This window comes from Lingula anatina, chromosome 1 (assembly GCF_051362555.1).
Source record: "Lingula anatina isolate TDL-2025a chromosome 1, LinAna3.0, whole genome shotgun sequence".
NCBI lineage: Eukaryota > Metazoa > Brachiopoda > Lingulata > Lingulida > Lingulidae > Lingula > Lingula anatina.
Window position 1 is genome coordinate 42,262,932 of NC_141767.1, and position 14,725 is coordinate 42,277,656.

Consider the following 14,725-nt stretch of genomic DNA (forward strand, 5'->3'; position numbering starts at 1 on the left):
TTTTGTAAGTTTTCCGGAATACGTTTTGGAAATGCATATGTGTTTGTCTTTTATAATGTTTGTATTACGTTCTGGAAGAACATTATAATATTATACCGTTTTAATAACACTCATAAGAACTGTTACAACAACAAAATATGTTATAAAACGTTTTTTTTTTTCTTTTTTTCTTTTTTTTTTTTTTTTGTGGAGATTAAAAACGTCATCGTAACGTTAAGATGACGTTGCAGATAAGTTTACGAAATGTTTCTATAAAAGACTATATTACCGTCATCTAGTGTAATTTTTTTTATGATTTTATAACGTTCTGGAACGTCTTATAATAATGTTTTGAAAACGTTTTTATAACTAAAAAAATAAGTTATGACAACGTTATAATAAAAAGTTTAGACGTTCATAAAACGTCAACAATAATAATTCAATACAAAATCGCTCAATTTAATTTAAAAAGAACAACAAACCGGTACTCCAAATGATCGAGAAAAATGTACTTGAAGCACCTCACTTATATTGACACAACGCTATGACCAAGTATGGTCAGGATACTGCTTATTATATACTCCATTAGTCAGCATTACATAAATCTTTATATTAAAATTATATATGGAATGTATATACCCAGCAGGCATAGTGACGTTGGATCAACGTTGAAAACGGGTTGATACGTTGAATTGCCGTTGATCTACCTAAATTCAAAGTAAAATCAACGTTGATCCAGCCACTTCAAAACACCGTCATAATGTGACGTTGACTCAACGTTGTATTTTGGTCATTGACTCAACGTTGTTGTTTGGTCGTCGTGATGCAAGACATGGATTGTAACTTTAAATATTAGTTATTGAAAACGTGATAATTTGTTTATCAATACTGTAACTAACTTTATCAAAATAATAAAAAAAATATTTTAAAGTAAAAGTGAAAGTTGTTTTGTCTCTTTAGTGAACTAGTGAATTTTCTTAACTTGTTATTCAGAAATACATTCCAATAAACTTTCTTGCAAGGTCAGCTAACACCAGGATGAATAAGTCGTTGTAAATGTGATGGAGTGAAGTTAGTTAACAAAGTTGACAGTTCTTGGTACCCTGTTATAGATAGCCAGGTTAAGGTGACTGTGGCGCGTATTCCAGAATTTCCCTTTAGCGTTAAGGGTGACTTGAAGTCGACCTTATACGAAATTTGTATTCCAAGACCTTTCTTTATCTCACTTGAAAGGAATCACTTAACAATCATCCTTAGGAAAGGAATCGGTCATTTCTAGAATCTGCATTTGCTTAAAGATTTCCTTTATTTTCGGCTGAGGATTCCTTAAAATGTAAGGTTGGTCTGGAGTAACTTTTAGTCTTCCTTAAGCAGCCATCGTGTACAGTTCTCTTGTGAAAATCAGCTTCATGGAGGACTATGTAAACCAACATGCCTACCCAAATTCAAATTCATTAAATTCAACTAGAAAAGCACTCCGAGAGCAAAGTCTCCACCCAATTTTCATTCTATAATGATTTAGTTTTTTATTTTTGATTATTGATTGATTATTGATCCGGATCACCACCAAAAACTAATCATGTGTTCCTTGGCCCACTTGTGACAGTTCCTGAAAACTTCATCACAATCGGCACATAACTTTTTGAGTAATTTTTGATTTTTGATTATTGATTGATTATTGACTTGATCACCACCAAAAACTAACAACTTCTAAGTTAACCCATTTCTGACCTACCCTGTACATTTCATAAAAATCGGTCCTGAACTTTTTGTGTTATTTTCGATTAATGATAATTGGTTGATTATTGATCTTGATCACCACCAAAAACTAATCACTTCTAATATAACCCATTTCTGACCTACCCTGAAAATTTCATCAAAATCGGCCCGTAACTTTTTGAGTTATGTTGATGACAAACAAACAGACAGACAGAAGACAAACAGGGGTGAAAACAACCTCCTTGACGGAAGTAATACATTTGATCGAGGATAGGCTTTTCTCTGTTGACCAGTTGCATCAGTAGCTGCTTTTCGATATCAGAAAAGGGTCGACGACTTTGGTTTTCTCATCATCCAAATCATTCTTTTCTCTTCTAGGAATACTTGCTTTATTTACTAAATTTGGCTTAGATCAAAACATCCACATGTAGTGATAATGTCCATATGCGCTGTTGCATGACTGAAGTTGATCAGTTGACCCCAATTATACAACATTACTGAGGCGTTTTTAACGAGGAGGGTGTCACAAAGACCTACTCTAACCAATGAGGAGCTCCTTTATGTCAGTGTCCCTTACCTAAAGACTAACTTTTGTCAAAGTAATTCCTTATCAAAGGAGAGGCTAAAGTGTGGTCTTAGGATACCATTTCGTTAGGCCTTCCTTTACCAAGGAACACCTCATTAAAGGAAGCCTTTATAAAAGTTGACCTTAGACCTATTTCAAGGAATATCTTGAAATACGGGCCTGTGACTTTGTTATATATATATATATATATATATATATATATATATATATATATATATATATATATATATATATATATATATATATATATATATATATATATGTAAAACTAAACCTCGGAAATCCTAACTTACAGGCCATACAAATATACCCTACATATATTTAGCCATCAAACATGTCCTACTGCTAAACTCATCCAGGCTATAAGGGTGTACCATGCTTAGGTGCAAAACATGCTTAGGAGCTAAATGCGTTGAAAAAATCAAACATAGCAGGCACTTGGATGTTTTTACAGTGTACGTTATGATTGTGTACCTGTGCTTTGTACCAAAAATAATAACATTTCAGGTCATTTTAATGTCTTTTCATGCAATAATGTTGTCTAACAACTGGGGTTGATACAATGTTGTTTTCTGACGTTGATCCAACTTTCAAATCCAAAATTTATCCAACATCTTATCAACATCTTATATGTTGTTTCAACGTTTAAACAACATAATTTGCCCTCTGTGTAAAGTCTGCACACACAGTTTTTTTTTCATTCAAATAATAATAATGATAATAATAAAAATGATAAAAATGATAATTATAACGATGTTTTAGAAATAAACATTTTCTATAGCACCTTATAATACTTATTTTAAAATATTTCCATGCCTTAAGGGCTAATTGGGTCAAGACCATTTTGTAATTTGTTGTACATATACTGACAGTTAATGAAAACGCATCATTTATTTATCAAATTATATTTTAAGTTCCTTTGGCACATTAAGAAAATAACAGTTTTCGTGTAAAATATGTGAAATATGAAATAGTGGTCAGCCCACTCTCTTATGACCAAACCAGTGCATTTGTACTCGTTTATATGGTTGGAATCGATTCTCGGTAAAAAAAGTACAAGAAAGTTTTCTGATGCGTTTTCATTGACTGTCAGTATATCTTAATGTTATAGATGACTTTAATATTTGACGTCTTACAACGTACATGTATGTTTATTATGATACCCAATAAACTATATTTGTCATCAACAGGTCGAGAATAAACTCATTTCGCTATGTGAGCATTAGGAAAATCTTCTCGCTCCCATTCCTAGTAACTAAGTTCGTATATCTCTAGATCTCCAGATAAGACGCACTTGTAATATATAATCTAGAAATCTTAACTGTCTGAAAGGAAGATACTGTGACTGTGGTTCTTAAATGGTTGCTACACTCCCAATGCACAATTTTAACATTTTTGCACAGCTAACACATTTCACCAGTATTTGCATTTCAGCATCAGGGCGTCGCCAATGCAGGGACATCCTCATGTTGCTCACTATTTTAAGTGTGTTAAGGCTAAGTGTTTTAAGATTTAGGCTGAGATAAATGTCACAACTCTATAGGAAAAATAAGTAAACCATTTCATATGAAATTAGTTGTATTTCACATAGGTACAACTAGAATCAGCGTTACTGATCCCAAGTAAGCGTTTTTCCTGAGGATGGTTGTGGAGAACATCCGGGTCATATGATATGGTCAAATAAGAATTTCGTATTTTACATGGGCCAGAGAAGTTGCAACCGAAAATTACATTTCTCTACAAAAAGCATCCAATCCAATAAATTTGCCGAATATGACTTTTGTAAAAAATTGTACAAGTGTCTTCGAAATATTCAGAATTTTCATGCAAATTAAAGACATTTGAGTCTGTTGACATTGGTTCTATAAATACACGTACTTGTCAAGGGACTCCCCAAAACTACTTTATCAATTCGTGTTTACATAAATTCTTATAGTATCGCAGTTTGTATCTACTTGTAAATAGTAAAGTAAACCATGTACCTTCCTTCTCCCTCGGCTAAATACTGTAGCTACCTTTATTTTCCATAGAACAGTCAATTGTAGTTTGTATTGTTACATATATATATTATCAGTTAACGGGCCGGTGCCTTTCCATCTCTGGTGTGGTTCACTGTTTAAGACAACTATTTAGTAAACATATATCATTTTGCATTGTTTATTGAGGTTGAAAAAGGTCATAACCAATCGTTGTAAAGAAATGAGGTTTTCTCCCCAAAAATAAGTACTTGCCAGAAGTTCCTCGAGTTTCATTACAAGAGGATTGTTTGACGTTAATGCACATTTTGGCACTTGAAAACAAAGGAATTTGTAAAAAACTGACACACCCTGCCAGGTACGGCTTTTCTTTAAAAAGTAAAACATTCAATTATTTTTAAGCCCTTTATGGGCTTATCCTTATATACCTGGACTCTCACATTGTTATGTGGTTAAAAGCACTGGCCTTGAAATTATAGGGCGTAGCTGTAAATTGCCACAATTTTTGTCAGGAGTTCTTTCTACAGGGTAAATGCAAGGAATAAGATGAATAAACAATAAATGCTAGTCACTTAAAAGTTAAAACTGAATGGTGACTAGTGCAATGCACAGGGTGTAACGACACTTGGCGTGGTTTTCTTAACTGATCGGCGACACCCGTTTTTTAAATTTTTTTTATGAACTTGGATGTCTTTCCATACAAAAAATTGTTTAAAAAATTCGAAAGTTAGAGCATTATAAAAATATGATTTAGTAAAGCGACACCCATTTTCCGCTTGATTAGAATGGGGACTAGTGCAATACGCAGGATGCAATGCAATTCAACTTGCCGTAGTTTTCTAATTTGGGCGGTGGCCACTAAATTTGCACTTGGATGTCTCTTCGTACATTTTTTTTATTCGAACGATAGAACATTATAATAATAACGATTTAGTGAAAGAACACAGAGTTTCCCATTTAAATACACAGAGAGTAACGTTCTTGTTCCTAGTTCTATTATGACCGATGACCCCCCCCCTTTTTTTTTTTGCAATTTTTTAACGCACTTGGATATATCATGAAACAATAATTTTTTTTTAAAAAATTAAAAAAAAAAAAAACAGCAGCGAGTGATCAACCTTAAATGTACATGTGTTTATGAAATATTCACAATTTTCATGATATTTGAGTTATCTGTGTCTGGTAACACCTATATGAGAAATATCTGTCAAGGTTTTCTCTGAATTACCGTACCTAGCACAGTTCAGAGATTCTTTTAATATCTCCGTAAATATCAAAACACCACCTGCACCTCTACCTTCTCCTGCAGGCAAATATCCGTACCCATCTTTATTTTTCATAGATTCCCTAACTGTATTGTGTATTGTTCCATTTATATATTATCAGTAAATAGATTGGTGCCTGTCCCTCTGTGGTATGATTCATTGTTTACAACAACTATTTAGAAAACTTATTTTATGACGCAGCGTACACCGGTATTTAGGTTGAACAAGGTCATAACCTGATGTTGTCAGAAAATGAGTACTCTTCAATTTTCTAAACATAGATAAATCATTTAATTGTTTGTGTTTGTCACTCCAAAATATCCATTTTGGCACTTGAAAATGTTTTAATATGAGAAAGACCTTTGTCACGTAGGTCGTTTCACTTGAAAACGATCCATTCATTATTCATTGCCAAACGGTTTACGGACGTGTACTAGATACGGGGACACTGCACTCCATTTTTCATAAATGTACTGGCTTTAAAATTTTGCGCTAAACATGATAGTTGACATCATTGTGGTAAGGAGTTCTTTTTATATATAAAAATGGACAACTTCTAGATAAAAATGAAAATTGATGTTCAACAGATACTAGCAATCAACTGTCCAACTTGTCAATCATCACTAATATTTTGGTAGGCGATGTTTATTTTATGAAATGACCATTTTAGGATTAGCGAAACTTGTTGCTTACGTTTAGAAGAAAAATATTTCCCTCTTCATCACATAGGTATATGTTTTATTTTGGTTAATTTATTTTGTTGCCGGAACATGATGAGTCAAAGCCATCCATTTAAGGTGTACCGGTAGCGCAACAAAGCAGTAACATTTTTCAGCGGTAGACAAATATAACTGGAATGCTATTGAAATTTAACAGGTGTATACTCACAGATCAGGAAAGGTCCTGAAATGTTATTTACGACTTGGAAAATATTAACAAATTATTAACATTGAAATGGAACACGTGTCCGTGGGGTGAATGTTTCTTGCATGAAAAAAAAATAGAATTCGACCTAAAAAGGACCCAAAGAGCGCAAATCTTCGTTATAGGGCAGGCCAATTCTTATTATCACTTAATTAAGTTTTTTATTGCCGTATCAACCCCAAAAGCTAATCGACTCTAAGTTTACCAATTTTCACACATTTTTTTTTCAAACTCCGTTTATAGTTGAGTTGTTAACTAACAAACCAACAAAGGCAAACAAATTGCCATAAGCAATAAGTGGGTGATCAATCGAAATAAAGTTGCAATTCGTGCAATGTGTATATTTATACTTTTATAAACATATGTATAGTAATCATTTAAATGCACACCTATATGAAATATCAGCAATATAATAATCGGCGCGGATAATTTCAAAAGTGAAGTAATGTTTCAAAGACATATTGAATATTTTTAAATACTTCAGATAGATGGAATGAACAGGTGTCTCTGTGAGAGTGAGGATTTAGCCGAACATACAGAATAATACCAAGATCTAACTTGATAAAAACATCTTTTGAATTGAAGAACAATTGTCTTTAAAGTTCAAAAGCAAGAGCTGCTACAATTTTGAGTTATTACAAAACTCAACACGTTTTACATAAATTTTTTCTATGCCCATGCAAACATAAGATATGTTTCCCACTTATTAAAGTGTAGTGCTTGATTAACGGCTCTACAATTTGTGAGTAGATTTTTTTTACGAAATATGCAAATAAAGGATCAGAAGAAAAGACATTTTGAAAAGAAGTTCCTAATTACTTGGTTTATCGACAAAAATACCTTGAAAAAATTAAAGAACACCGAGGTTAACTGCACGGGTCGTTGTTGATTCAGATTTTTTTGTGTTTTAAATGCCTGACTACAAAAAGTCTAATTTGAGTGTATGTGATCCTTTTCCTAGTAAACTATAAGTGTAATAGGAAAATAAAAAATTGAAAAACATCAGGCAAATCAAAATCCTCTACGGCATCACGTTTCACAAACAAAGGCGATAAACACGGAAAAAGATTTCTATGATATTAACCCCGCATAACATACATGTACCACTAATTAATAATTAACTAATATTCCTTCAATTATAGCTAAATGTTCGATATACAACCAAATTCCATAAATATAAAACCCTTTGTTAAACAGCCCCTCTCATATATTAGCACACCTATACGCCATTAAAATTATTATAAATTTTATTTATCTATTTATATATGAAGTGCACGCGATGTTCAATTTGCGCAGATCCTTGCAAAAAGAAAACATTAGAGAGTTTGGAAAACATTGAAAACAGGAAGTTCAATCAAAGAAGTGAGGCCTATATACTAAATTAAATGAAAATCTATCACTCTATTCAGTTTGTCCGTTTGGCTTGTTGACCAAAACTATACGTTCCGAATCTTTAGCAAAGCAGCACTCTGCAAATGACTTCATTCAATTTTTCTTCTCCATATCTCATCAGTTAATCAGGGTGCAACTACTCTGAAAAAATAAATACGAAAATTCAAAAGTATTCAGAGTGTAGTTAGATGCCCCATATTCCAAATATCTCATCTCATTTCGGTGGGTGAGGAGTTGGGGAGGAATGAGGAAGGTTATGTGGGTGGTATAAAAGGATATCGATACTAAATGATGCTTACTAGATACTGATAAAACCAGCTATAAAGCTTTTGAGCGGTTTACCGGTATGATAATCTGTTATCTTTAAGGGAAAAGTTAATTCCTCAATCACAGACAATTATCTACCAGTTAACAACAACAGCTGTAACAAATAAAAATGACACAAACACAGACACACACAAAAAAATGAAAATGAGAAAAAAAAAAGAAAACACGGGTAAATTAAATTGTAGTTGACAAAAAATAATATACTGGGTTATCAATGCAATATACAATTATCTACAAAATAAATGTTTAGCGCCCTTGAATTATTTACAAAAATATGACTGCACCTATAAAATGAGAAAACAGTGGGAAATGGAACATTTGTGCATCTTGTTTTTTTCAATTGAAACTCAGCCATTAGCACTGATAGAGATGTAAAGAGGGATGGTGTGTCCAATATCAATTTTTATATTCAGATTCATCTTAATAAATGCTATAAATTAGTAAGCATCAATGTTTTTCTTTTAAATATACTTATCCCTTTACTACCACATTTGTTTTTAAATGTTAATGATGGAGATAAAGAACTTACCGAGTAAAGATCGATGGTTAAAGTGCAATAGCATATGTTGTTACCACAGCAACCTCTGTATCTCTGTGTAAGAAACCAAAAGCCAGTAGAATATTTATTGCTACACAAAGCTGTGCAGGGATTCACTCTGACACGATTTTCTGCCACCGTGCCTGAATTGACTTTAACGACACTAGCACTCGGGGAACAGATAGATGGCGACACTGAAACAAAATGAAGACGGATCTGCATTCCTTAGTCTTTTATCTTATATACTGTATAAGTGACATGCATTAAAAGCTCCATATTTGTAATTTCAAAATAAAAAAGAACACGGATTTCCAACTAAAATACTTAAATCTAACATGAAATACGTTTCCACTGTGTTTCCAAGTTTTATATGTAATTAAAAAGATTATGCCTATCTGAAGAAAAGAAAAACACAAGTTGGAGTGATAAACAGTGCGTTATAAAGTAAAAATACCTCATGGTAAAGTAAACGGTACGCTGAGCATCATCAGCATCGCCGCATTATAAAAAATAGATCTTATCTTATTGCAGTAAGAGTTAATGCTAATGACAAACTCGTGGGGTTTAAAAGCCAAAGGTAACATTACAAGTAAATTTTATGGCATAATCATCAAACATGCATTTAAGTTCCATATATTAGTAATTTTAAGATAAAAAAAGACCAGGGGATTCCAACTAAATTTTGTTTTTAATGGTCATTTGAAAGAATAACATACCGCATTACATATTTGCCTGTGGTTGTTAAGTGCTTTAATTACCATAGTCATTACTGTAAATTTTTATTATCATGAACAAAGTGCTGTGTATCATTGAAAAATGTATGCAATACAACACTATCAAGTATTTTGATACTCTTAAATTTCTTTAAAAGAGTTAAAACTCACATGTGGTGGGGGCGGTGGTGGTAGACTCTGCGGTTGTTGACTCAGTGGTTGTTGACTCAGTGGTGGTAGGTTGAGTGGTTGTAGACTCGGTGGTGGTAGACTCGGTGGTAGTTGACTCAGTGGTGGTCGAGTCGGTGGTAGTTGACTCAGTGGTAGTGTCGGTGGTTGTTGATTCAGTGGTGGTCGAATCGGTGGTAGTTGACTCAGTGGTGGTAGAATCGGTAGTCGTTGACTCAGTGGTCGTGTCAGTGGTTGTTGATTCGGTGGTGGTTGAATCGGTGGTAGTTGACTCAGTAGTGGTCGAATCGGTGGTCGTTGACTCAGTGGTGGTAGAATCGGTGGTAGTTGACTCAGTGGTGGTCGAATCGGTGGTAGTTGACTCAGTGGTGGTAGAATCGGTGGTCGTTGACTCAGTGGTGGTAGAATCGGTGGTAGTTGACTCAGTGGTGGTCGAATCGGTGGTAGTGGACTCAGTTGTGGTAGAATCGGTGGTAGTTGACTCAGTTGTGGTAGAATCGGTGGTAGTGGACTCAGTTGTGGTAGAATCGGTGGTAGTTGACTCAGTGGTGGTAGAATCGGTGGTCGTTGACTCAGTGGTGGTATTATCGGTGGTAGTTGACTCAGTGGTGGTCGAATCGGTGGTAGTTGACTCAGTGGTGGTAGAATCGGTGGTCGTTGACTCAGTGGTGGTAGAATCGGTGGTAGTTGACTCAGTGGTGGTAGAATCGGTGGTAGTTGACTCAGTGGTGGTCGAATCGGTGGTAGTGGACTCAGTTGTGGTAGAATCGGTGGTAGATGATTCAGTGGTAGTGTCGGTGGTTGTTGATTCGGTAGTGGTAGACACTGTAAACAAAGAAGACCAGATATGATTTTTGGTCTGAATCTTGTCGGAACCTGTACAAGTAATAGCAATTAGTTAAAGGGAAAAATATCATCTTAACGTTACAGTTGCTATACATATTCGTATTATTAGTTTAGATATTAAAACACTCACCAGTCGTTGTTTCTGTGCATGTTCCACACTGAAAGAATTAAGCAACACAATATTGAAACAAATTCTGTATATCGCCGCGATAATAATCATAATGTCTCCAATTAAATTGTTAAATGATTGAATAAGCAAGTTTTACGTCAAGTTATGCAAGGTTGTTAAATATCCACTTTTTATGAATGTACATGTATGATTACGATTTTTTTCAAAACCATTTAACTGAATGTCCATAAACCATACTTAAAATTTCATTTTGCCGACGCGTCTGTGTAAAGTGTTTAAAAAGGAATGGCGTTGGTCTTCAGCAAAAAGTTATATCGCTTATTCTGTATAAATGAGTAAATGAATCAATATTTAAATCTTTATCACTCCTAGAAATGAGGTTGCTATTTTCCCTGCTTGGTTAAGTATTTCCGATCTAAGAGGTCCAGGATAATAAAGGACTATTTCCACAAACATTTCTTTCATTTACGGATTTTCTACATTTATCTTACGCTACCCTCTTATTACATTATATTTATCATGATGTTTTATTTATATTGATCATTGCCTTTTTTTATTCAACATTCATTGAAATAAACAACGTTTAACTTACCGGGGGAGTACTTAAAGCGTAATAGCAGATGCACCTGCTGGCACACGCACCAGTCCCACAGCACCCGATAAATATCGGTAGAGGGAAGTTAGTTATACATGCTGCTATGCAGGCGTCTAATGTACCTGTGGCAGTGTAGATGGTAGCCGAGTCATAAAGATACACCTCTGAACAAGCTAGTAAGATTAAAAAATAAGAAAAAAAAACACTTAATAAAATAGCATTATTTGTATTCCATTAAAAACAAATCTGAGCGAAAGAAAAACATCTTAAAACAAACCATTTAGTTATTACAATTTTGCTGAAGAAAAAAATAATAACAATTAAAATACATTTTTCTCGGTATGACGACTTGTACTGAATACACTTTCCTTAAAATATATCTGGACAAGAGTACTTAGTGTTACATTAGCTTCAAATGATTAACAAAAAGTATTAAACTTTTATATAAAATCCCTCTATTAAGAAATATATGGGATTCGCGTGGTGTTTTGACGTATATCTGATATGGTGAGAGAGCGAGAGTGAAAGGTTGTGTTATTACCTGTCTGTCCTTGTACAGTGGTTGGTGGAACTGAAAGAAAAAAGTGAATTAACATTAATGTTCTATCGATGTTTATGTACAAATTGGGTCATTAGATGTTAAACAATAAAGTAGTAAATACATGTATATCAGTGGAAACCCCACATGATCAGAATCGAGTAAAACATGTAGGTTAGAAAAGAATAGTTTAACGACTGTTTGTTCGATTATATCTAATCTCTCACATCATTTTTACACTTAGTACAAAAATACAAAAACACTAAACATAGCTAACGTCAATTTGTTGCTTCCTATTCCAAGCACTCACCCAACGTTACAGAAATATACAAAGTAAAGAGAAGGTGCACGACCGCTTTCACTGACAAACACATCCTTAGCTGTGGTTCTGTTGCAGACATTACTGACTCTCTCCAGAATGTACATGTAAAAATCCCCGGTCGTTTATATAGCCTGTCACCATACAGAATCTTATTTGCTGTCCACGCCCACTTTGTTACTTACAAACGAAGCACGCGGTGTAACAAATGATACTATCTTCCCGTTACTTTTTGTGCTGTGTGCTGTCTGTCACTGATAACTGTATAATAAATACTTCTCCCCCATGATAAGATAAGATAAAATAGACATTGAATCAATTTCAATTTCAAGGACAGTTAGCTACCACTGGATGTTAAATTCACGTAACTGAAAACGTTGGTTATATATATTTATATATATATATATATCACCACTTTTGTATTCACAGTTTATTGTGTTGCTTCGTATCCCGATTGTTTGATTGTCAAGTTTGAGGAAGATACCACCTGCGCTGGCCTTATTAGCACTTCTGAGTCAGATTATCGAAATCAAGTTTCTGCCCTTGTTTCATGGTGCTCTGAAAACGACCCCGAGCTCAACGTTAAAAAGACGTAAGAAATTATCGTAGTTTTTAGGAAAAATCCAACAGAAATCTGTTATCTTATGCTAAATGGTTCCGAATTTGAAAAAGTTAGACATTTTAAATTTCTTGGCATACATATCTCTGATGATCTAAAATGACATATTATTTCGTTTGACAATTCAAAAACAATCACAATGAAGTCATAAAAAAGGTGAAAAATATATGGGTACATTTACATCGACCTTCCATATTTTATTTATTACTGATCCTCTTTCTATAATTATTTTTAATATTGTGATGGCTAAAGAGATTTGCTCTGCACGTGTAATTCATGCTTATGAGTGACACACCCAAGGACAACACTCGGAAAAGGTGTGCAGTGGCAAAATGGCTGGAATATTCAGTATCAGACGCAAAATGTGATCGGTCGATGTATTGTGAAGTAAGTGTCAGTACATATAGTATCATTTTATGACGCGTTTAAGGATAGATACTTTAATAGACACTATCTAAAATGCATGGTTATCTTAGTTGTGGACCTGAATTGACAATCATTACTATCAAGTTTGAGAAAAAAAAACAACCTCTTCTTCCTCTAACCCACACTAACAATGGCATATAGCCCACGTCCCACTATGAATATGATATCTTCTCTTTAAAAAAAACATGATGTTGCATTATTTTATGACTATTGCCAGTATTTATACCGTGGCTGGGTAGTTTATCATAAAACGAATTTCTTTTTTTGCATTTAACGAAAATATCTTTTCAGCAATTATTTGTATTTTACAGCATCGAATTGACATATGCAGCAATATTGGACGTTTTTAAACTTAAAAACCTGCCTCTGTATGATAAGTCTACCAGTAAAATACACGCGGAACAGAAAGGTACAATTTAAAACTGAAAGCGGCGTCAATGTCCGTCATCTTTTGTCAATGTGAGATGAGTATGCTGTGCTTGCCCGTAGAACAGGTACAAACAAATTTAGGAAGGTGGTGACCTGTGGTTAGATCATAATACCGCGCTGTTAATTATTCATGCCACGTACTGCTCAAATTCTATATATATTGTCATGTTCCAAAATTGTGTGTAATAACATACAGTATATCTTCCCAATGTGGCAAAAGAGACACGAGATAATAAAGCATAGCAGACAAACGAAGGATACTCGGCGTTTGAAATGAATTTTTTTACAAGTAATAATTTAATCAAGTCTAAAAGAGGTCTCTTATACACAGCTAGAGATGTTATGTGACTGGGGCGACATATGATTATTCCATAATAAATTATGTCCGACGGAAATACATGTCTTAGCTGCGTATAAATACACGTGTACAGCTGGGAATCTAGGTCCGGGTGGGACAGCACATCCAAGGGGATGCATGTCCATTGGACAGATTTTCCTTGTGAACATGTATTACATTGCACGGGGCATACCCTCACATTTTATGCCTACAAAATTTAATATTCACTTTTGCTCATTAATGAATTCCTCTGCACATATTTATCATTAAAAGATCAAGACATATAGTTTCTTGAAAAATAGGAAACTCCCCCCTCCCACTCCACAATCATATTTATATGTTGATTAATGTACTACAGTGAACAAATTGGGATGGGTGCCGGTTAGCGCCTTTTAACTGTGTTCAAATCTGACCTGAACAGAATCGTTACATTTTGTCTATGGTGGCACTGAAATGGTTGATAAACTCCCAAAACACAATTTTAACTTCTTTGCACAGCTAACACAATTTCCCGCCATCGCTACTCAATGCGGTATAGTATTGCATCTCAACATTAGGGGATTCGCCAATGCATGGATATTCTTTAAAAATATATGTAGATTATTCACAGAAAGATTTTTGAAAAAATCAACAGTTTGGAGGAGAAGAAACTTAACCCACGGGCAGATATAAGACGCTATAGGGGTGGCTAAAAGTTGGCCGTTATCCATAAAACTTCTCATTCGAGAATCCTTTGAAATGCTCTAGTATTTTCTTTGTGATTTGTTTCTTGTCATACTTTCATAAAGCTAGTACTTTTGAAGAGATGCATTTCTTTTAACCAAGCAGGTATGCTGTAAAATTGGCAACATGGAGAAAAACTTGCTTTCGTAAAAGCT

General features: G+C 34.2%; 2 protein-coding genes across 2 annotated transcripts in view; one reads left to right on the top strand and one right to left on the bottom strand.

The window, feature by feature from the left end:
- LOC106179876 (uncharacterized) overlaps positions 1–14,725 on the top strand; it is a 43,377-nt gene that overhangs the window by 14,301 nt on the left and 14,351 nt on the right. The gene's annotated exons all lie outside the window — the stretch shown is intronic.
- LOC106163461 (uncharacterized) lies at positions 6,789–12,118 on the bottom strand. The gene is made up of 7 exons (XM_087000655.1): positions 12,028–12,118; positions 11,721–11,750; positions 11,177–11,352; positions 10,585–10,612; positions 9,591–10,433; positions 8,698–8,900; positions 6,789–7,982 (listed from the first exon to the last, which is right to left on the bottom strand). The coding sequence occupies exons 1-7, from the start codon at positions 12,116–12,118 to the stop codon at positions 7,959–7,961; spliced, it is 1,395 nt and encodes a 464-aa protein (XP_086856781.1). The 3' UTR covers positions 6,789–7,958.

Coding starts and splice junctions, on each gene's coding strand:
- LOC106163461 (XM_087000655.1), bottom strand. CDS start 12,118: ATGTCTGCAACAGAACCACAGCTAAGGATGTGTTTGTCAGTGAAAGCG. Junction 11,751..12,027: donor GTATATTTCTGTAACGTTGG/GTGAGTGCTTGG, acceptor TTTTTCTTTCAG/TTCCACCAACCACTGTACAA. Junction 11,353..11,720: donor CACTGTACAAGGACAGACAG/GTAATAACACAA, acceptor TAATCTTACTAG/CTTGTTCAGAGGTGTATCTT.